Genomic DNA, 22,488 nt, shown 5'->3' with positions numbered 1-22,488 from the left:
GGGCTCCTTGAGGGCTGGATTGGGAATCCTCAAGGGCCACAAGTAGTTCCAGGGCCGGGGTTTGGGCACCCCTGTTCTGGAATACTGGATTTGTCAGGTTAGTACTTAGTCCCCATCAAACCATTTGGACACAGTAGGATTTCTTTTAAAGAATTTTACTATGAATTTTACATTAGTGAGATATTATGCATAATTACAAAATTATGCAGGGAATGGACAGAGTGGATAGGGAGATGCTCTTTACACTCTCACATAATACCAGAACCAGGGGACATCCACTAAAATTGAGTGTTGGGCGGGTTAGGACAGACAAAAGAAAATATTTCTTTACTCAGCGTGTGGTCGGTCTGTGGAACTCCTTGCCACAGGATGTGGTGCTGGCGTCTAGCCTAGACGCCTTTAAAAGGGGATTGGACGAGTTTCTGGAGGAAAAATCCATTATGGGGTACAAGCCATGATGTGTATGCGCAACCTCCTGATTTTAGAAATGGGTTAAGTCAGAATGCCAGATGTAGGGGAGGGCACCAGGATGAGGTCTCTTGTTATCTGGTGTGCTCCCTGGGGCATTTGGTGGGCCGCTGTGAGATACAGGAAGCTGGACTAGATGGGCCTATGGCCTGATCCAGTGGGGCTGTTCTTATGTTCTTATGTTCTTATGTAATGTATATTCTACAGGAGATTTGCTCCTCAGTGGGACTTTCCAGATGGTCTTCAGGGAATGCTTCTCATGTACCTCAGCCCTTGCTCAGCAGTTTTTCCTCAGACCAACTGTCTCTCCCCTACATTCTTTTCCAACTGCCTCTTTTAACTGCTCTCTCCCAACATTCCAACTGCCATTCCCCCACACAAAGTTCTCCTTTCCTAGAATATCTCCCTGCTTCTCTCATCCTGTTCCTACTTCTTGGGTGCACAATATCAATGTTGTTCCCCACTGTCACCCCAAAATACACTCTCAAAACCTGGATAAAACCACAGCTGGACCAAAGGATCTTCTCATATCTGTGCCAGCGATATAACTCATGCAAATCTGGGAACTCAGTGTTACACCAGGTGGACTGGGAAAGGAGTTAGGATATGGCAAAGGATGCCTCCGCTGATCTGCCTCCTCCCAGGCACAATTCTTCCCTCATTCCTCACTTCCCCCATCCAGAAACACTTTGCCACCACCCTCCCACTCCCCTGCACCACCTGGCACAACTTTACCTGTGCCGGCTTGTGCTGCTCCTGGATGCAGCACCAGCAGGCTCATACAGGCCTTCTCACCAGAGCTTCTGGATCATGAGTAGCTGCAAACATGCTTTTTTGCACAATTGCAACACTTGAAGCCGGCACAGGCATGTCTGCGCTAGCTCAGATCGACAATAGCTTTGTTCTGTCAGTTAACAAACCCTTTTTTTTCTTAACATAGACAAACAGGAGCTCACAATCTACATATTCTGGGTAAATGATTGTCTTTTCCCTTGTTTTTTTTGTTTTCTTCGCTTTTTTCACCCTCATTGAAAAGTGAAGAAATCTTTTATATTATAGCAATTGATGTACTCTTGCTGAAATGAACATGTATAATTTTTGAAGTTTTCAGTTTTGATGTAGTTAGACTGATGGTTGTATTACTTGATGGATGAAAATCAAGGTTTTCCTAGCTAGTCTGAGTTAAAAAATATTGCTGCTTCTTGATGGCAGAATTTGTGGGCAATTTCTGGTAGCTTAATTTAGTAGAATTTTATAGCTCAACAGTGGCTCCCCATGAGAGGAAATAGCTTTTTAGATAGGTAGGTTACTTTTGAACATTAATGAAATCTCTTATGCTGTGAGAGAATACATTTATATTAATTCATATTAATTAGTGTTCAAAAAGTAGTTTTTTCATCCCTCCAGAAGTTCAGTATTTTTACAACTCCTCTGTTATTTTTGTTCTGTTGAACTCTCACAATTATCAAATTTTTAAAATCTATAATGTTTCCCTAAAGCAGAAACCATTGTCATATACTATGAAATCCTTCTGCATATGGTTCCTCTCAATCTGCTCTTCAAACTTTCTGCTCAACATTTTATTCATTCACTTTGTCAGCCAAGAAATAAATGAGCCAGTCATCTAATGAGTATTTTATCCCTGCTGTTCAGTGGGTTTGTGGTATTGTTTTTTTTTTAGAAGTTTCCTGAAGAGAAGAGAGAATCTGAAATACATCTTGAAGTTCAACTTTATCTTCATTGGACGCAACAATTTTCTTACAATTTTTCTAGGAGAAAAATACCCTCAATGTAAAGATCTCTTTGTTCTGCAGTCAGTAGTAAAATTACCTTTAGGTATTCTTTGGTTAGAAAGAAAATAAGAAAATAAGGCCTGGTCGATGCAAACGCATCCAACAGATGGGAACATTTCAAGAATGCCGTTTACAACAACGCCTTGTCCATATTTGGCAAGAAGACCAACAAGACGGCAGACTGGTTTGAAGCCCACTCTGAGGAGTTGACACCAGTCATTGAGGAAAAGAGGAGAGCTCAAGCAGCATACAAGGCCTGTCCCAGTGAGCGCAACCTGCAGGTCCTCCGAGCTGCTCGCAGCAAAGTCCAGCAGACTGCCAGGAGATGTGCTAATGACTACTGGCTCCAGCTCTGTTCCGAGATACAGATAGCAGCTGACACGGGCAACATCAAGGGGATGTATGATGGTATCAAGCAGGCCCTAGGTCCAACACAGAAGAAAATTGTCCCTCTGAAGTCTGCCGCAGTCGAGGTCATCCAGGATCGGGCGCAGCAGATGGAACGCTGGGTGCAGCACTACTCTGAGCTATATTCCAGAGAAAATGTAGTCACCGAAGAAGCGCTGAACAACATTGAGTGCCTGCCTGCGCTGGAGGAGCTTGACAGTGAACCAACCCTAGAAGAACTTCACGTGGCCCTGGACTCCCTTGCCTTTGGCAAGGCACCTGGAAAAGACAGCATCCCTGCTGAAGTCCTAAAGTGCTGCAAAGAGATCATTGTCACTGAGCTGCATGAAATCCTTTGTCTCTGCTGGAGAGAAGGTGGAGTACCTCAAGACATGAGGGATGCAAACATCATCACGCTGTACAAGAACAAAGGTGACGGGTGACTGCAACAACTACCGTAGCATCTCTCTCCTTAGTGTTGTAGGAAAGTTGTTTGCCCGAGTTGCACTAAAGAGGCTCCAGGTACTTGCAGAGAGCGTTTATCCAGAATCACAGTGCAGATTCCAAGCCAGCAGGTCCACCACTGATATGGTATTCTCCCTTAGACAACTGCAGGAGAAATGCAGGGAACAACGACAGCCACTCTTCATAGCCTTCATAGATCTCACGAAGGCTTTTGACCTGGTCAGCAGGGATGGCCACTTCAAGATTCTCCCCAAGATTGGATGTCCACCCAGGCTCCTCAGCATCGTCAGATCCTTCCACAAGGACATGAAGGGCACTGTTGTCTTTGATGGCTCCACATCAGACCCCTTTGACATCCGAAGCGGCGTGAAGCAGGGCTGTGTTCTTGCACCAACCTTGTTTGGGATCTTCTTCGCTGTCCTGCTGAAGCAGGCCTTTGGAACTGCAACAGAAGGCATCTATCTCCGGACCAGATCAGATGGAAAGCTCTTCAACCTCTCCAGACTGAGAGCAAAGTCCAAAGTCCAGCTGAAATGTCTGCGTGACTTCCTCTTTGCCGACGATGCAGCTATCACTACCCACTCTGCCAAAGATCTCCAGCAGCTCATGGATCATTTTAGCAAGGCCTGCCAAGATTTTGGACTGACAATCAGCCTGAAGAAAACACAGGTCATGGTTCAGGATGTGGACTCACCTCCCTGCATTACAATCTCTGCACATGAACTGGAGGTTGTCCATGACTTTGTGTACCTTGGCTCAACGATCTCCGACACTCTTTCTCTCGATACCGAGCTAAACAAACGCATCGGTAAAGCAGCTACCACGTTTTCCAGACTCACAAAGAGAGTCTGGTCCAACAAGAAGTTGACGGAAGTTGACGGAACCAAGATCCAGGTCTACAGAGCTTGCATCCGGAGTACACTTCTGTACTGCAGTGAGTCATGGACTCTTCACTCACAACAGGAGAGGAAACTGAATGCTTTCCACATGTGCTGCCTCCGACGTATTCTCGGCATCACCTGGCAGGACAAAGTTCCAAACAACACAGTCCTGGAACGTGCTGGAATCCCTAGCATGTATGCACTACTGAAACAGAGACGCCTGCGTTGGCTCGGTCATGTCGTGAGAATGGATGATGGCCGGATCCCAAAGGATCTCCTCTATGGAGAACTCGTGCAAGGAAAGCGCCCTACAGGTAGACCTCAGCTGCGATACAAGGACATCTGCAAGAGGGATCTGAAGGCCTTAGGAGTGGACCTCAACAAGTGGGAAACCCTGGCCTCTGAGCGGCCCGCTTGGAGGCAGGCTGTGCAACATGGCCTTTCCCAGTTTGAAGAGACACTTGGCCAACAGTCTGAGGCTAAGAGGCAAAGAAGGAAGGCCCATAGCCAGGGAGACAGACCAGGGACAGACTGCACTTGCTCCCAGTGTGGAAGGGATTGTCACTCCCGAATCGGCCTTTTCAGCCACACTAGACGCTGTTCCAGAACCACCTTTCAGAGTGCGATACCATAGTCTTTCGAGACTGAAGGTTGCCAACTATACTATAAAGAAATCCAGAAATTCCTTGGACTCCTTTTCTCATGTTACTTTTGCAGTTTGGGATCCACTATATTGCAGCTCCTACACTGCAAAGATAAATTAAAAAATCTAGGCCGCTTAGGGCGCAATCCTAACTGACTTTCCAGCACCGAGGTAAGGGCAATGCAATGAGGAAAGGGAACAAACATTGCCTTACCTTGAGGAGGCCTCCGTGACTGCCCCCCAACTGCAGGATGCAGTACATGCCCCACTGGCACAGCTATGCCAGTGCTGGAAAGTTGATTAGGATTGTGCCCTTAGGCTGCAATCCTAACCACTCTTTCTTGAGAGTAAGCACCATTGAACAAAATAGAACTTATTTCTGAGTAGACCTGGTTAGGATTGTGCCCTTAGACTCCTCCCCATGTCATAAGGTCATAAGAACAGCCCCACTGGATCAGGCCATAGGCCCATCTAGTCCAGCTTCCTGTATCTCACAGCGGCCCACCAAATGCCTTAGGGAGCACACCAGATAACAAGAGACCTGCATCCTGGTGCCCTCCCTTGCATCTGACATAGCCCATTTCTAAAATCAGGAGGTTGCACATACACATCATGGCTTGGAATCCGTAATGGATTTTTCCTCCAGAAACTTGCCACATCCTGTGGCAAGGAGTTCCACCAACCAAGCACACACTGATCAAAGCAATATTTTCTTTTCTCTGTCCTAACTCTCCCAACACTCAATTTTAGTGGATGTCCCCTGGTTCTGGTGTTATGTGGTGTTATGTCAGCAACTCCAGTGCCAGGAAGTGCCAAACTTCCTTAAAGCAAGTCAACACTTACATTGAGAAGCTTGCAAAGGAACTGTTCTCGAAATGTCCCAGTACTTTTGGTATTATCGGATTAGCATAGGTAGGGGTCATGCTACATCAGGTCCATGGCACAAACATGAGAAGAGGTCCTTGGTTCAAAGTTTCCTGTAATCAAGGAAGTATATGACAGAAAGTCTCCAATGAGCATCAGCTGTACTCCAGCTATACAGGTATAACCTAATTATCCCCAGATTTTTCACCTTTGGTTTTATCTCAATGTGATCAGAAGGGCCTTTTAAGTTAAAGGATAAAAGTTGTTTAACAGTAGCCTCAGTAGTGAGAAGCAGCTGACACACAATCAATCATTCTCTCTCCAGGCACTTAGAACAGCTTCACTTGAGGCAAGCGACCCCTCCCTTCCCCCTGACACTTGAAAGAATGCAAGTGATTATCACCTCCTCTTTGCATCCTTTCCCTGCGCTGCGCTCCTGATGAAGGAAGGGGTCGCTACCTCAGAACAAAGCCTTTCTAAGCACCTGGAGAAAGAATGATGGTCTGCCTGATGCCTCTGACCTGCATTACAAAGGTCAGCAAGGCTGTTTTTAAATCGCTTAGCAAAGGGATACTGTTTTTTAAATGGATTTCCTTTAACACAATTTTTGGCATCCACATGGGTTCTGGGAACAGAACTGCTTTTCAGTACTTGCCACTAAATTCCTTGAAGAGGGTTTGAAGAGGAATCTCCTTGGCCCTTTGTTGCAAGCCACTGGATATTTTTATTTTGTATTGTATTGGCAACCTTCAGTCTCGAAAGACTATGGTATCGCGCTCTGAAAGGTGGTTCTGGCACAGCGTCTAGTGTGGCTGAAAAGGCCAATCCGGGAGTGACAATCCCTTCCACACCGGGAGCAAGTGCAGTCTGTCCCTGGTCTGTCTCCCTGGCTATGGGCCTTCCTTCTTTGCCTCTTAGCCTCAGACTGTTGGCAAAGTGTCTCTTCAAACTGGGAAAGGCCATGCTGCACAGCCTGCCTCCAAGCGGGCCGCTCAGAGGCCAGGGTTTCCCACTTGTTGAGGTCCATCCCTAAGGCCTTCAGATCCCTCTTGCAGATGTCCTTGTATCGCAGCTGTGGTCTACCTGTAGGGCGCTTTCCTTGCACGAGTTCTCCATAGAGGAGATCCTTTGGGATCCGGCCATCATCCATTCTCACGACATGACCAAGCCAACGCAGGCGTCTCTGTTTCAGCAGTGAATACATGCTAGGGATTCCAGCACGTTCCAGGACTGTGTTGTTTGGAACTTTGTCCTGCCAGGTGATGCCGAGGATGCGTCGGAGGCAGCGCATGTGGAAAGCGCTCAGTTTCCTCTCCTGTTGTGAGCGAAGAGTCCATGACTCGCTGCAGTACAGAAGTGTACTCAGGACGCAAGCTCTGTAGACCTGGATCTTGGTATGTTCCGTCAGCTTCTTGTTGGACCAGACTCTCTTTGTGAGTCTGGAAAACGTGGTAGCTGCTTTACCGATGCGCTTGTTTAGCTCGGTATCGAGAGAATGTGTGTCGGAGATCGTTGAGCCAAGGTACACAAAGTCATGGACAACCTCCAGTTCATGCTCAGAGATTGTAATGCAGGGAGGTGAGTCCACATCCTGAACCATGACCTGTGTTTTCTTCAGGCTGATTGTCAGTCCAAAATCTTGGCAGGCCTTGCTAAAACGATCCATGAGCTGCTGGAGATCTTTGGCAGAGTGGGTAGTGACAGCTGCATCGTCGGCAAAGAGGAAGTCACGCAGACATTTCAGCTGGACTTTGGATTTTGCTCTCAGTCTGGAGAGGTTGAAGAGCTTTCCGTCTGATCTGGTCCGGAGATAGATGCCTTCTGTTGCAGTTCCAAAGGCCTGCTTCAGCAGGACAGCGAAGAAAATCCCAAACAAGGTTGGTGCAAGAACACAGCCCTGCTTCACTCCGCTTCGGATGTCAAAAGGGTCTGATGTGGAGCCATCGAAGACAACAGTGCCCTTCATGTCCTTGTGGAAAGATCTGATGATGCTGAGGAGCCTGGGTGGACATCCAATCTTGGGGAGAATCTTGAAGAGGCCGTCTCTGCTGACCAGGTCGAAAGCCTTTGTGAGATCTATGAAGGCTATAAAGAGTGGCTGTCGTTGTTCCCTGCATTTCTCCTGCAGTTGTCTAAGGGAGAATACCATATCAGTGGTGGACCTGTTGGCTCGGAATCCACACTGCGATTCTGGATAGACGCTCTCTGCAAGTACCTGGAGCCTCTTTAGTACAACTCGGGCAAACAGCTTTCCCACAACGCTAAGGAGAGAGATGCCGCGGTAGTTGTTGCAGTCACCCCTGTCACCTTTGTTCTTGTACAGCGTGATGATGTTTGCATCCCTCATGTCTTGAGGTACTCCACCTTCTCTCCAGCAGAGACAGAGGATTTCATGCAGCTCAGTGACGATGATCTCTTTGCAGCATTTTAGGACTTCAGCAGGGATGCTGTCTTTTCCAGGTGCCTTGCCAAAGGCAAGGGAGTCCAGGGCCACGTGAAGTTCTTCTAGGGTTGGTTCACTGTCAAGCTCTTCCAGCACAGGCAGGCACTCAATGTTGTTCAGTGCTTCTTCGGTGACTACATTTTCTCTGGAATATAGCTCAGAGTAGTGCTGCACCCAGCGTTCCATCTGCTGCGCCCGATCCTGGATGACCTCGCCTGTGGCAGACTTCAGAGGGGCAATTTTCTTCTGTGTTGGACCTAGGGCCTGCTTGATACCATCATACATCCCCTTGATGTTGCCCGTGTCAGCTGCTATCTGTATTTCGGAACAGAGCTGGAGCCAGTAGTCGTTAGCACATCTCCTGGCAGTCTGTTGGACTTTGCTGCGAGCAGTTCGGAGGACCTGCAGGTTGCGCTCACTGGGACAGGCCTTGTATGCTGCTTGAGCTCTCCTCTTTTCCTCAATGACTGGTGTCAACTCCTCAGAGTGGGCTTCAAACCAGTCTGCCGCCTTGTTGGTCTTCTTGCCGAATATGGACAAGGCGGTGTTGTAAACGGTATTCTTGAAATGTTCCCATCTGTTGGATGCGTTTGCGTCGGCCGGGCCTGGAAGAGATTCCTCAAGCGCTTGTGCAAATTCCTCCACTTTTCTCTGATCCACTTTTCTCTGATCTTTTCTCTGATATTTTTATTTATATAAACATTATACCCCACTTTTTCCCTTCTTGTGGTGGTGCCCGAAGTGGCTCTTGAAAAGCAATGTACATTATAGCTCAGGATATCTCAACTGTTGTGTGCAAAATCTACCCATGCATCTGGAAGTTCATTTAGTTGTTGCTTTAGCAGGCCTTCTCACTTAGTATTGGGGGGGGGGGTCGGGTAAAAGGCACTCTGGAACCAGTAGTTCCAACAGTGGTGCAGAACCACTCCTGAAAACTCTTGCCCACCACCTCCTGGTAGTTTGACTTTTTTTTGTTGTGTGTCTGCTTTCTCTTGAAACCTGGTTTACATTCCAACCAAGCTTTCTTCAGAGCATTAGTAGAGCAGAGTGCACTACTAATTTGTGTGTGTGTGTGTGTGTGTGTGTAGAAGCAACCAAAAAATGTACTGTAAATCATTGTAAATTTAACGCTATTTGCAACAGACTGCACCTCACCATCCCATAACTCACAAGACTCTGGTTAAAAAAAAAGGGGGGGACAACTAGTTCCCAGAAGCCTAAAATCTGTTCACCTCCACCTTAATACATTAATGGCATTTAAAGCTGCATTTGAGTTTAACAAAGAGTGTGCGGTTAATCTGATAGGTGCAGAAGTCATGAAAAGAAAACAAAATGCATGTGTACTTCAGGAACTCTGCTGCATTGCAGATGTTGCTTGCAGTAGTTTGAAGGTAGTTACAGACTGTCTGAGCACACATCTGCACCTGATCTGTCTGAGGCAGAGTGGGGAGTTGAACAATGTCAGAAATTTGGGGAAACTGTTTTTGTGTCTGTGTGAATGAAAAATTATTGGAGCATTTGTATGCTGCCTTTCCACCTTCTAAAACACCCTCAAAGTGACTTATGTTTGGTTAAAAATAGAGGACCCAATCCTATCCAACTTTCCAGCACAATTGCAGTGCAGCCCTCAGGAAAGAGAACAATGTTCTCTCCACAAATGTTTCGTCTTCCCAAGGAGGAGGCATCTGTGACTGCCTCCCTACCACAGGATTCAGTGCATGCCCCATTGGCAGGGCTGCACTGGCACTGGAAAAATGGATAGGGTTGGGCCCAGAGTCCTCATCTTCTTTTTCAGAGACAGCTGGTGTTTCTCTGGAAGAGGGAGGGACATAGTTCAGCTTAAAAAGCACAGCAGGTAGAAGAGGTGATGATGGATTCTGTCTTGCTGGCATTCCTTCTCCCTCCAGTGTGCTGGGATTTGTCAACAGTCACAAAGGCTCAATTCAGACATCATGACAAGCTTGGTTAAGGAAGCCTAACCAGGATGTGGGGGGGAATAGGAGTGAAACAATAGCTTTGTAACAGAGCTTATGCTTTGCATGCATGAACTGCCTGTTTCAGTACCTGACACCTTGAATTTAAGGATCACAGGTAGCTGAGCTAGGGAGGACCTTTGTCTGAGACCTTGGAAAACTAGAGTAGATATATCCCACAGAAATATTCCACACTTCATTGCTATGTTTTTGATGCCTTTTTGCTAGAGGAAGGAGATTAATAGGTTGTTTACACCCTTGTCCCATTGATTTGAGTAGTGCTTGAAGGCAGTAAATGGTCTGTAAAGTTCACATGGAGAGTTTAGATCTCTAACGTTATTCTGAGTAATTTCATTTCATAATTTGAAATATTACCTAGCTTAAAAATACCTGCTTTACCTGTCATCACAGAATCTATGTTATCTTCTTTAAATCCTTTTTAATGCAAGCATATTGTTTTAGTAAAAGACTAAGATTAAAAGATTAAAAAGAAAAAGATTAAAAAGAAAAAGACTAAGATTTCACTAAAGTGAAATATTTGGAACTTCTTATATAAGATACAGATACGAACAGTAGAACTGTGGTTTGTTTAAGTGAGACTAAACCTCTTTACCAATAGCTTTTAGACTGAATTCATTATATTTACCTTTTTTAATTCTTGTTCACTATGTATATTTTTCATTGTTAAGTTTGTGTGAAAATCATATATATAATTTTATATTCCATATAAAATAATAGACTCCTTCCCCCCCCCCCATTCTTTTGGACAGTTTTGGTATGAACCATGATGGAATTGGAAATTCTTGTGGGACCAAAGGTCATGAAGCGGCAAAACTTATGGCAGCTCACATTACAGCAAACACCAACCCTTTCTCATGGTCAGCCTGCAGCAGAGATTATATCACCAGTTTTTTAGAGTAAGTAGTCTTTGAAGAGAGATGTTAGATTCTTGCAAAATTTCACACTCCATCATGTCTTGCTGGGGTGAATATGCAATGATTTTAAAAAATACATACACTTGAGCTCCATTCCAGAGATCCTTGCACATAGTAGTCTATTCTGTGCATACTGCTACAAATGGGGATCTTCCCCACTAAACAGAGGGTTATCTTCATCTGGTTTAACGGGACTGGTCTGTTGCTGGAGGAATGCAAGTTGGCAGGGAGGAGGAAAGGGGTTGTCCTGTTACATGGTTGAATGCCAAACTCGTAATTGGCTCTGACCAAGTCAGTGGTGCTGTCCATACAGGTCTTCTCCCAGTTTAGCCCTCTTTTAGATGTGCAGAATACATCCAAAAAGGTGTGAAAGTGTGATAGATTTTTGGTTTTTTTATCATTACTGTTTTGGATGTACTATTTTGGAGTCCTGGCTTTTATGTTGCATCATTTCTTTTTGCTTTGCATATCACATCATTTATTCTCATGTACATCTTTTGAATAATACTGTAGATGTTGATTTTTGTTCACAAAAATTCTAAGTGAAATTTATTTGTAATTGACCAACTTTAGGTAGAATTTGGTTTTCTTAATTAGGTAGGAGAAAAATCATTAGAAGTGTTTATGGTATATTGCCTTGAAAGTTGGAACTGAAAACATGCTTTCAGAAATTTGATATAATAATACAATATTAATAATTGAAAGCAAAAATGGAGAGATACTGGAAATGTAGTAGACCTGTACAATTTATTATTATTCGACTAATGTTTAGGTAAGAATCTGAGTAAGAATTTCCATAAGTCAGAAGTTTTGGATCTGACAGTTCTTGATTCCTGTTTGCAATGTTTCGTCACAGTGATCTGGGAAAGTCAGAGCCCAGTCCTGAGCTCGGCGCGCCAGCTTATCACCGGTGTGCACTATTGCAAATGTGCCATAAGGTGAGCACTATTGCAAATGTGCGAGCGCCAGTGATAGCCCAGTGCTGGCCAGCACTGGGCTAGTACCAGATGGGTGCCTGAGCTTCTCCGCTCAGTGGTTGCATGGACTGCCAAGTAGTGGAGAGGTAAGTGGAGGTGTGGGGGGAGAAGGCGTTCCAGGGAGGTAGGGAGAAGGCATGCCGGGGGGAAGGGAGCAGGGGGGAGGGAGGCTCACCGCCCAACATGGAGGTATTAGATTCACCACCGACCTTTTGGTTGGCAGTGAATCGAGTAGCCCCATTATGGGGCTACTCCATTTACCCAAGGGAAGGGGCGGAAATCCCCTTCTCCCTAGGAGCCACCAGCGGCTGGCTGGGGTGCGCAGGATGTGGTGGTAGCCATGTGCAGCGCTGCCACACCCTGTGCAGCTCAGGATTGGGCTGTCAGTCTCTAGTAGGAATATATTTTTTACCACTACCAAAGGACTCTGCCACTATCAAAGGTTTTGGGGAAACTGTTTGGAGACACTGGCAAACACAAATGATCCCTCCACGCAAATCTTGCCCAGTAACAAACCCAGCAGTGGCCATGCTACACTCAAAAGGCTACCTTATATATGAGCACATAATCACTGTCTTCATACATGTTTCTTCTGAACAGTTAGTGGTTATACATTGTTTTATATCAGCTTAGCCTGGATTCGTTTGCAAATACTTTTGGCCATGTGATTCTTACATGGAATAATGTGATTTTGGTCATTATAGACCCCTGAGCTGTGCCTACCAGTCCCTTCCCCTGAAAATTTTGATTGAAAATCTCACCTGAAAGGTGGTAGCAATGATACACTGAAGAACAAATTTTGATGAATGCTCTCAACTTATGATTGATTTTATTTTAGCATATAAATTTATAGTTGGAAATTGTTCATATTTTAAGTCAGTATGAACTAAAGAAGATTATTTGGAGTCTGGCAATTATTCATAGCATTCTATAATTATGTCACACATTGGACTTTTTTTTGGCTGATCCAACTTTCAGTTAGGATGATTTTGATCATAGCAATATATGGATTTTCAGGTTGCAACAGTGTCTGGGAGTACATTACTTCATTCATTGATAAAGCTGTAGTATTTTGTTTGGAAAATAGACATAGTGACTGCCATTTATGTCTTTCTTTCCCTGACAGTTGCAGTGTGTATAGGGTGAGTGTTAGAAGCTGATATGGTGATCTGTCTGTTGGAGAGGGAGTAGAAGATCATTGGCAACATGCCAGTCTTCTGTGATTCTAACTGGCCTGCTGTAGTCTTCCAGACTACAAGCAAAACTTCTGGTTTTGTGCAAAAAACCTTCCTTAAGCCTTCTCCCCTGAATTTCAACCAAAAGGGGAAAAAAAATCCCTCTGCTCTCTTTATTGCACCAATACTAGATAGCAGAGAGGCAATCTTTGTGGCTATACCATTATTTGGAATTCACTTATGAGTTCCATTAAATAACTCCTGAGGACTGATAGACACAGCAGTTTCTGTGTGGTAATATGTCGGTACCAAGTTGTATAGTTCAACCCACATTTTATCATACAAACGGATCACATGAATAAGGGATCACTGCCCTCTCCTCATCCTCCATCATGCCCTTTTTCCTCCCCCTTCCCAGTCACAATCTGCCCTAGACACCAGCTGCAGTCTGAGGGGATCTGGGGAGCCCTCCGCAGGGCTCCCTGTGCCTGCAAAACTATTTTAAAAGGAAAAAAGGGCACTTTCAGTTTTTGCAGCAATACCAGAAGTGCCCTTTTTCACTTTTGCAGGCATAGGGAGCCCTGCGGAGGATCCCTGCATCCTTGGACCTCCCAGGACTGCAGTGGTGGCCACTGAGGGCTTCCTTGGCCCTCATAATGCCTTTTAAAGGCATAAAAACATCACTTCCTGTTTTATAGTAAAACCAAAAGTCATATTTTTCGGCCCAAACAGCCCTTCTGAGGCCTGCAGAGGCTGCGGGCTGCTGCATGTGGCTTTGTGGGGCTTAGAAGAGTCTCCGAAGACAAGCACAGCTCCGCTGACCTCTGGAGGGTGTGCGGGGAGTTGGGCCCACCACATCTCTTAATAAGTGAAACTGCAGATACAGGATTGCAGATATGGCCCCCCTGTATAGGGTAACTGGTTTTTCATGAGGATTCTGCAGCTCCCCTGACTCGTTTCCACAGCTCCCCAGGGAGCCACATCTCACAGTTTGGGAACCACTGCTTTATAGGCTTTTATAAGTTATGAGTATACTTAAAACTCAGTATTATATAGAATGCCTAGGATATGTCAGGTTGCCAGATCAGATGCCAGCTAAAATCAGATTCAGAAATCAGATTTCTGAAGCAAGGTCTGGTGTTGCCATAACAGGGATGGGCAAGTCAGCATGGCTTGACTCAAATCCAGTCACCTGTCTCTGCCCCCCACAACTCTACTCAAAAACAAATCATGATGGGGGCACTTTCTGAGTAGCCCAAAGCATTTTCATGACTCGAAAAGACTTGAATCACAAGTCTTTCCCTTTAAAAAGCAAGCTGCAATTCCATGGAAAAAAACAGAGATGCTGCTGGAGTGTGTGTGTGTCGGAGTTCTCTTTAATCACTCCCCTGCTGTCCCCATCCCATCTGTAATCATGGCAGGAAGGAGTGGAATGGATTGCATGGGAGCAGGGACAGAAGTGGCAAGAGAGAGGATGATCATGTGCAGCAGCTGCAAGGCTTACCAGGATGACCCAATCCTTTGGAACTCTACTTAGTAGTTGTCCCATTTGCGCCAGTCATGCAATGGGGCTACCTTCTTCCGAGTAACAATGGAATTCACAGCAGCCATGTGGTTGGTGATTGCTACAAACCTCTTCCCCTCATTTCCCTGCCTCCTTTTTCCCTTGGATTCTCCAGCCAATTCCAAGGCAAGAACCACCTTGGGCTCCTCCTCCTGCCCCCCCTCATCCAAAGAAACAAGACTACCCACCCTTCATTCAATGATCATTACTTCCTTCAGAGATGGGCAAGAGAGCCTGCTCCCGCCCCTCCCCCGCTCAGATACAAAAGCAAATATTTACCCTTCCCTACCTCCTGACTGGAACCTCCACGCCGCTCACCTGGTCTGAATGATGGCCCCATGAGGTCTTTCATGCCATGAAGAAAGTAAGCAAGCACACCCAGACACAGATAGACTCAAGTCTGCATGCGTAGGGACTGAGTGCCGAGTCAGTGGTCTCAGACTTGAGACAATTCCCAAGTCATTGGCACAGCTGACTCGAGTGTACAGGAGTCAGCAAAAACACTGATTATCACTTCTTGTACTCAAGTCACATGATTCGAGTTCCCATCCCTGTGCTCCAAGACTGCCAATCCTTGAAAAATTCCAGGGGAAGGAAAGATAGAACCTACTAACAGGATACAGCCTTGTTGCAAAGGGAGCAAAGCCTATAGCAACCCCCAGATCACCTGATATTAACATTTGGCACCTATCAGAAATGATCTGGATGAATAGGATCATTTTGGGCGAACAAGCAACTCTAGATGTAACCTAGTCTGCATTCATATTCTGAGCAAAAGCTAGAGTAATGCCGACAATGAATATAGTTTTGAACTTGAACCTAGGAGACTGAAGATTTGAGACTGGGCAGATTATGCACAGATTATGAAGGCCTTTAGGAAGCTACTGTCGTTTCACTTAGCCTCATTGCTAAAAGGGACATTTTAGAAAACTAGCGCATAAAAGCTGAACAAAATAGAAATTATTTGAGTGCTTTGCATGCTGTATTAATGATCAATAACAATGGTGGTATCCCAGGGGCACGATTAGCCTCATGTAGAAATGAATAAATTCCTCTGAAGTCAGTGGGGCATAATTTCATTTGAATGGCTAGGTTCCAAAGTCCTGTGCAGCAAGTTCAGTGTGCTCAAGGGGGCTTTCAATTTGTGTTTATTGATATTTGTAGGACAGGCTTAAAGGACATGATTTTATTTATTTAGTACTTTTTGTTAGCTATTCAACAATTGTGAAACTTTCCATTATTATAAATGCTCTATTTATAATTAGAACAATGATGGAATGGTACAGTTTATACCACTAAAAATGTTTTTGATCTTTTAGTTTTTTTCTTGATCTATGTTTTTAGCAAGTATACTCTTTCAGCACGTGTTTATTTGAAACATCTGCTTTACATGAGAATCAGATCATATTTTGTTTGTGATACTACTTAATAGTATCCCATCCCTAATGCCTTTGGTCCTTTATATTGAACAGTTCAGGCCGTGGTACTTGCCTTGATAATGAGCCTCCCAAGCGTGACTTTCTTTATCCTGCTGTGGCCCCAGGTCAGGTGTATGATGCTGATGAACAGTGTCGCTTCCAATATGGAGCAACATCTCGCCAGTGTAAATATGGGGTAAGAACTCTTAATCTTTATGCTAAGTGTACTGTTTAGTCATCTGTGTATGTTTCTTAATGATATAAATGTTTAGTTGGATGTAATAATCAGTTACGTAGTTTTCCATTAGTAATTTGCACAATAATGCTATTTTAAATAGGGACGAGAGGTGTTTATGCTGCATCTTTTGCTTGAGTCATTTGTGTATATTATGCTTCCAAATGTTTGACTAAAAATGTACTGAGCAATATCCTTCTAAATCAGGCAGGCTATCTCAAAGCCTTAGCTCAACTCGTTTGACCCATTCTTGGTTTCTTGAAATTCGTTATAAAACTGTTGCCAAAGTTGGGTAGAGTTGGACAGTAAAACTGTTGCCAAAGTAAAACAGTAATACTGTTGCCAAAGTTGGTAATCACATGATACTAAATATTTAAGTGCAAACTTCATCCTACCTCTTTCCTTATTCCATTAAGGTCAGTGTTTTAGTCACATTAGTATAATATCATGTACGTATAGTATAATATTTAATTAGTATTAAGTATTCCAAGTTTATACATTTTAGGGCACAATCCTAACCAGGTCTACTCAGAAGTACTATTTTGTTCAATGGGACTTACTCTCAGGGAAGTGTGGTTAGGATTGCAGCCTTAATTTCTTGTTTCCTGGTATTAAGGAATAGTAGTAATAATAATGTTTATTATAACAACACTCACAACAGGTCACACAGAATAATTAACAGGTATTTTGGGAAATATGTTCTTGATTTCTTTTCTCATTTTATAAGAGTTTTTATTATAATTATGATATAATAATGATATTATCTGAATATCACACACTCTTCAAACCAATTTAAAATAATTTAATTTCATGTTGTAGTTTAGACAATCGATAAAGCGGTTTTGTAGGCTAAAACATCAGCAACACACATTCTACAGAATCATCTGCTGGAATTAAATATGAAAATAGTATTAAAAAGTACATTTTGTAGATTTTTTGTTGCCAAGTAACATATTATTTTATATACTTTTCAAATAAAATAAGTCTGAGAATTAAAATGTTTAGCCAAGTGTAAAACATTCCTATATAATAATGTCCCTAATCATTTGCACTAATCACTTCTGTTAGACCAATAGTACAAAGGGAATTCATTTTTAATGTCCCTGGAGTGATAAGTACAATATTATTCTTGGGATGACTCTTGGCAGCTCGTATAGCAATGGATTAAAAAGTTGCGCGTGGTTGGCTGGCTGACTGGTTAGGTCTCTCATTCTTGATTTCTCAGCAAAGGCCTTTATTGTTTCTCTTTAAGTGCCCATTCCCCTCTTCTGTTTTTTCCCCTTATTTCTATCCAGTTCACATGCTTTTATACTCACCTTTATTCTTTCCTCTGTAGTCATCCCATTAGAGTATACATGCAGAATCTTAAACTTGGAAACACTTGCAGTACAATCCTATGCATGTCTACTCAGAAAAACGACCCATTGAATTCAGTGAGACTTATTCCCAGATAGCTGTGTATAGGATTGCAACCCTAATTATAGGATTGCAATTTTAATTTAATTATGTGTACTAGTCACACTTGAGATATATTATTTTTAGTTTGCAGTGCAAAATTAGGCATGTGCATATTGCTATTGAACACACACATCATATCTTTCATTGGCCTCTTTTTAAAGTGTATATCCAATATTGAACTGACAACATAGTATAGCAATAGTCAACAAATGGTCTTCAAAGAACTGTAGGCAGAGGCTTTGTTCAAGCATGGGAACCTATACCCATGCTCCAAGGTCTTCTGAGTCTTTTCTTCCCACCTTTAGACCCATGTGGTCATTCAGTACATTTGGACTAGGGAAAAACTAGTATAGTTCTGTTCTTTTGTGGGGACTTTTACAACCCAAATCCATCACAACTTCCCACATCCAGTGGTGCCAACGCAGCAACTACTGAGTCCAGTGGAAGAGTTTTGGCCTTGGGAGGCCTTCTTGAGGTGGGGAACATTTGTTCCCTTACCCTGGAGTAAGCCCTTGCAGACCCAGCAGATCAACTCGGATCTGTGTCAGCTATGCCACTGGAACAAGTCTGTGTTGCCTCATGAAGGCAGATCAGATCAGGGAAGAGGGGTTAAGATTCAGCAGGTGCTGCTTCCACCAAAACCACCCCTTCCTGGGCCCGATCTGCCCTCCTCCCTGCCCCTCTTCAACCCCATTCACAGACTTACCTGAGGCAGTTGGCATCTGTGATCTTTTGCTCCGAAGACCTGGTTCCTCACTGCTTCTGTGCTCTCTAACTGAGTTGTATTTGCTACAGTCAGAAATCATGCTGTGTCAGCAGAACGCATGTTCTGTAGGCATGGTGCACTATTGAGATATAGCAGGAATCCTGTACACACTTTTGGGAGCAAGTTCCATTGAACTCAGTAGAACTTAATTCTGAATAGACATGCATAGAATTGAACAGTTACAATACATCTACGAGGCTGCATTTTGAAGTGGGAGAACTGCTAAGCAGAAGGTCATCTTAACTCTTTCCCTGAGTGCTGCTTTCCATATAAGTCTCAGCTGCTTTTGCCTGCAGAGGGGAAGCATTTTATACTTATAGTATGTAGTTCTGCTTATACAGGTGTGTGCCACTTAATGACGGGAATACATTCCCAGATCCCTGTTGTTATGTGATTAGTCATTAAGTGAACATTCAGTCAAATCTATTGCCTTTGTTGTGTAAACAGACACTCCCTGCTGACAGTATTTCAGCATTGTTTTCAACTTGCCCTTCCCTCAAAAAGCCTACAAGCTTCCCTAAGCCAATACTAATGTAAAGGGCTGGTGCAGAGATCTGACTGTACATGAGATTTATTAATTAGAATAAAGACATATTAAGGATTCTTTGTGACAGTGCTTCTATAGATGGGTTGTTATAGTTGGAGTAAGAATTATAGGCATTGGCACCAACTGAGAAGATGTCAGTGTTGCTTATTTACATTGTTTGATGTGAAGGAACTGCCCCATACAGGGAGACAGGTAGGTTCTGTCTGTCCAGATTATACAGAATAGAGCCAGGATGATGTAGTGGTTTGGGAGTTGGATTTAAACCTAGAAGATCCAGGTTCAAATCCCCACTCAGCTATGAAGCTTGCTGGTTGACCTTGGGCCAATCACTATCTCTCAGTCTCACCTACCTAACAGGGTTGTTGTGAAGACAAAAGGAGGGAAGGGACTGTGTATACCACCCTGAGCTCCTTGGAGAAAGGGCAGTATAAAAATGTGAAAAATAAAAACAAATAAATAATACCAATTATAGAACCCAGCTGTTCTAGGCACTGACCCAAAGGATGGCAATCAAGCAGGTCCTTTCTCTAGCTCAGTAATTTTCAACCTTTTTCATCTCATGGCACACTGACAAGGCACTAAAATGGTCAAGGCACACCACCAGGTTTTTGACAATTGATAAGGCACACCAAGCTGCCAGTGGGGGCTCACATCTCCCATTGGCCCTATTAATAAATGATCTTCCCCCAAATTCCTGTGGCACACCCGTGGACCACTTGCGGCACACCAGTGTGCCATGGCACAGTGGTTGAAAATGGCTGCTCTGGCTGCTGGTTGTTGAATTCCCTCTCAGTATTTCTTCTCTCATTCCCATCTTATCAGGACTAGCATTCCATCCTGTTCACTACTATCCCAACAAACTAGGCCAACAGGTTTGGGCTGCAATCCTGTCCACACTTTCCTGGAAGTAAGCCCCATTGACTATAATGGGATTTACTTCTGAGTAGACAGGCATAGGATTGGGATCTTAATTTGTTAAAAGGTTTCTGCATACCCCTACCTAATACTTTCCCAAAATGCTCCAAACATAGGCTTTGTAAGTAATTTTAAGGTCCAATCCTATCCAGCTTTCCAGCACTAATGCAAGCAAGCATCCTGCAGTGTGGGGGTGCAGTAGAGGAGGCCTCCTCAATATAAGGAAGTATTTGTTCCCTTGCCTTGGGACTGCATTGTGGCTGTATTGATGCTGGAAGGTTGGTTAGGATTGGACTTTAGTCAAGTTGTCCAAGGTATATACTATACTTTGGGGTAGCATCTGGTGTTCTGCAGGCTGAAACTAGCTTGTTGTCTCAAATGACAGGACAACGTGCTTTATCTTCTTTTACTCTAACATTGTAGCCTACTTCATGCTGAAATGAAGCCTGTAGGTGAACAGAAAAAATAGTGTAGTTTATTTAAAATACTTCCATTCTGCCTTTCAATGCAACATTTCCAAGGTAGTTTATATTAATTTTTGGCATCATGCAAATACATAAGGACAGAGAGTTCCACAGATGAGCTGCCACTACTGAAAGGGCCCTATACCCGGTAGTTACCCACCTCACTTCTGAAGGCAGGACAAATAGGGCCACAAATTTTGTCAGGTTTGTATGAGAGCAGGTGGTCCTGTGAGTTTTGTGTTGCAAATTGAAAGACATAGTGGTTGCTAGGCAGGTGTGCATGCAATTCCTCTCACTTGCTTCTTCTCTTTCCCATAAATGAGACTAATGCTGGCATTTAGGCTCAAAGCTAACTTCAGATTTACATCAATGGTGCTACTCGTACAACACCCCATGAAATGATCGGTCGACTGTTTAACTGCTGCAAAGGAGAGCTAATGTGTGTAATAGACTGGGAGAAATTGTATTTTTGGATGTTTGTATTTCTAGGGAATGAAGCAATTCTTCCTGAGGGGAAGGAGAATGCTGATCAATGAGAATGGAATGGCTCATGGTCTTCACTAAGTGGAGTTTAGTGAGACTGGATTTTTACTGAATGGCAGTTCAGAATGACAGTTTTCTGAACTGTCATTCTATATGCACTCCAGATAGCATTTGTAGAAAGACAGTTCAGACCAAAAAATACACCACAATTTAGGAAACTTATCCAAGTATGAGGGGAGGATTATGACATGCATGCATCCTGAGTGCATATGTCTTAGTTAGGGAAGGAGCAACTTGGGACTATGTCTGCCACTGGCATGGCATTCTGGAGGGGGAAAAGCCCTATTGTGCTCCTTGCATGGTCTCAAAGCCAGTAGTATGAAACTTCTAGTTTTGTTTAGAGACTGTATGAGTGAAGGCACTCCTTTGTTTTTGAATAGTCAGTAGACCATGTTAATAAAACCAAAGTCGTGCATTTCCAGGTGTGAGAAAACTGTGCAAGGAGCATGGTAATGAGATGGATGATCTGCCTCTCACTTTAGTGCAGGGGTGCCCAAACCCCGGCCCGGGGGCCACATGCAACCCTCATGGGCTCCCAATCTGGCCCTCCAGGAGCCCTCAGTCTCCAATGAGCCTCTGGCCCTCTGGAGTCTTGCTGGTGCCTGTGCTGGCCCCGACGCAACTGCTCTCAGCATGAGGATGACTGTTCTACCTCTCACCTGAATTGTGGGACGAGGGCTCCCTCCACTACTTGCTGTTTCACATCTGTGAGGCAGCAGTGGCAGCAAAGGAAAGGCTGACCTTGCTTTGTGCAAGGCCTTTATAGGCCTTGAGCTACTGCAAGACCTTAATTCATTCATATAAGTTCCATCTCTTAATAAATTCATTTATGTACATTTATTCAAATTTTAAATGTAAATTAATTCTTTTTTTTCCTGGCCCCTGGCACAGTGTCAGAGAGATGATGTGGCCCTCCTGCCAAAATGTTTGGACACGCCTGCTTTAGTGGATCAGTGTAGTTCATGTCCACAACTGGCAGGAGGAAAGTGACAGTAGACTCTGAGTGAAGGGCACCCTGAATCCACCTTTGCCATCTGCCATTGATGCAAATCTCCTTCATCCCCTTTGCCATCTGCCATTGATGCAAATCATGTCAGGTGGCTTCATTGTGCTTTAATTGCAGTGCTTTAATTGCATGAGACCAGCTCTGAACCAAAAGTATAAAACTGACCCACTGGAATATTCCAATGTGATAGATGTTCATGTAGTGTTCAACATTACTTGTATTTTAGTCCTTAAATATATTTTTTGTGAATAAAATTCCACCCTCATTTATTTTTAGAAAGTTTGGCCATGAACAACCATTTAGTTTAATTTATAACTTATTTTCATCTTTCCAATTCTATTTCTCTCCCTGTTCTTGCTGCTCTTCTTACATCAAGTTTAAATCCTGCAGGCATTATATGTCCTTAGTGCAAGCATTTAAATGATCTCTTGATTATTTATGTTGTTATCAATTTTAAACATACTGTATTCACAAGTATTTTACAACCTTGAGACAGTTACTTGCTCCTCTACTTGAACAATTCCAACATATTATTGGGCACACATTTATATTCAAGAATTTAAGTGTG

The 22,488-nt window shown here is 43.7% G+C and overlaps 1 protein-coding gene across 1 annotated transcript in view; it reads left to right on the top strand.

Annotated features, from left to right (window-relative positions):
• The window catches only part of ADAMTS6 (ADAM metallopeptidase with thrombospondin type 1 motif 6), a 176,607-nt gene that overhangs the window by 66,635 nt on the left and 87,484 nt on the right, over window positions 1-22,488 (top strand). The window contains exons 10-11 of the mRNA XM_066616074.1: window positions 10,688-10,834; window positions 16,041-16,182. Of these exons, the coding sequence (XP_066472171.1) occupies window positions 10,688-10,834; window positions 16,041-16,182 (289 nt within the window). The remainder of the gene's footprint in view (window positions 1-10,687; window positions 10,835-16,040; window positions 16,183-22,488) is intronic.

The sequence above is a fragment of the Tiliqua scincoides genome, chromosome 2 (assembly GCF_035046505.1).
Source record: "Tiliqua scincoides isolate rTilSci1 chromosome 2, rTilSci1.hap2, whole genome shotgun sequence".
NCBI classification, from domain to species: Eukaryota; Metazoa; Chordata; class Lepidosauria; order Squamata; family Scincidae; genus Tiliqua; species Tiliqua scincoides.
This window is presented reverse-complemented; position numbering and strand designations above follow the sequence as displayed.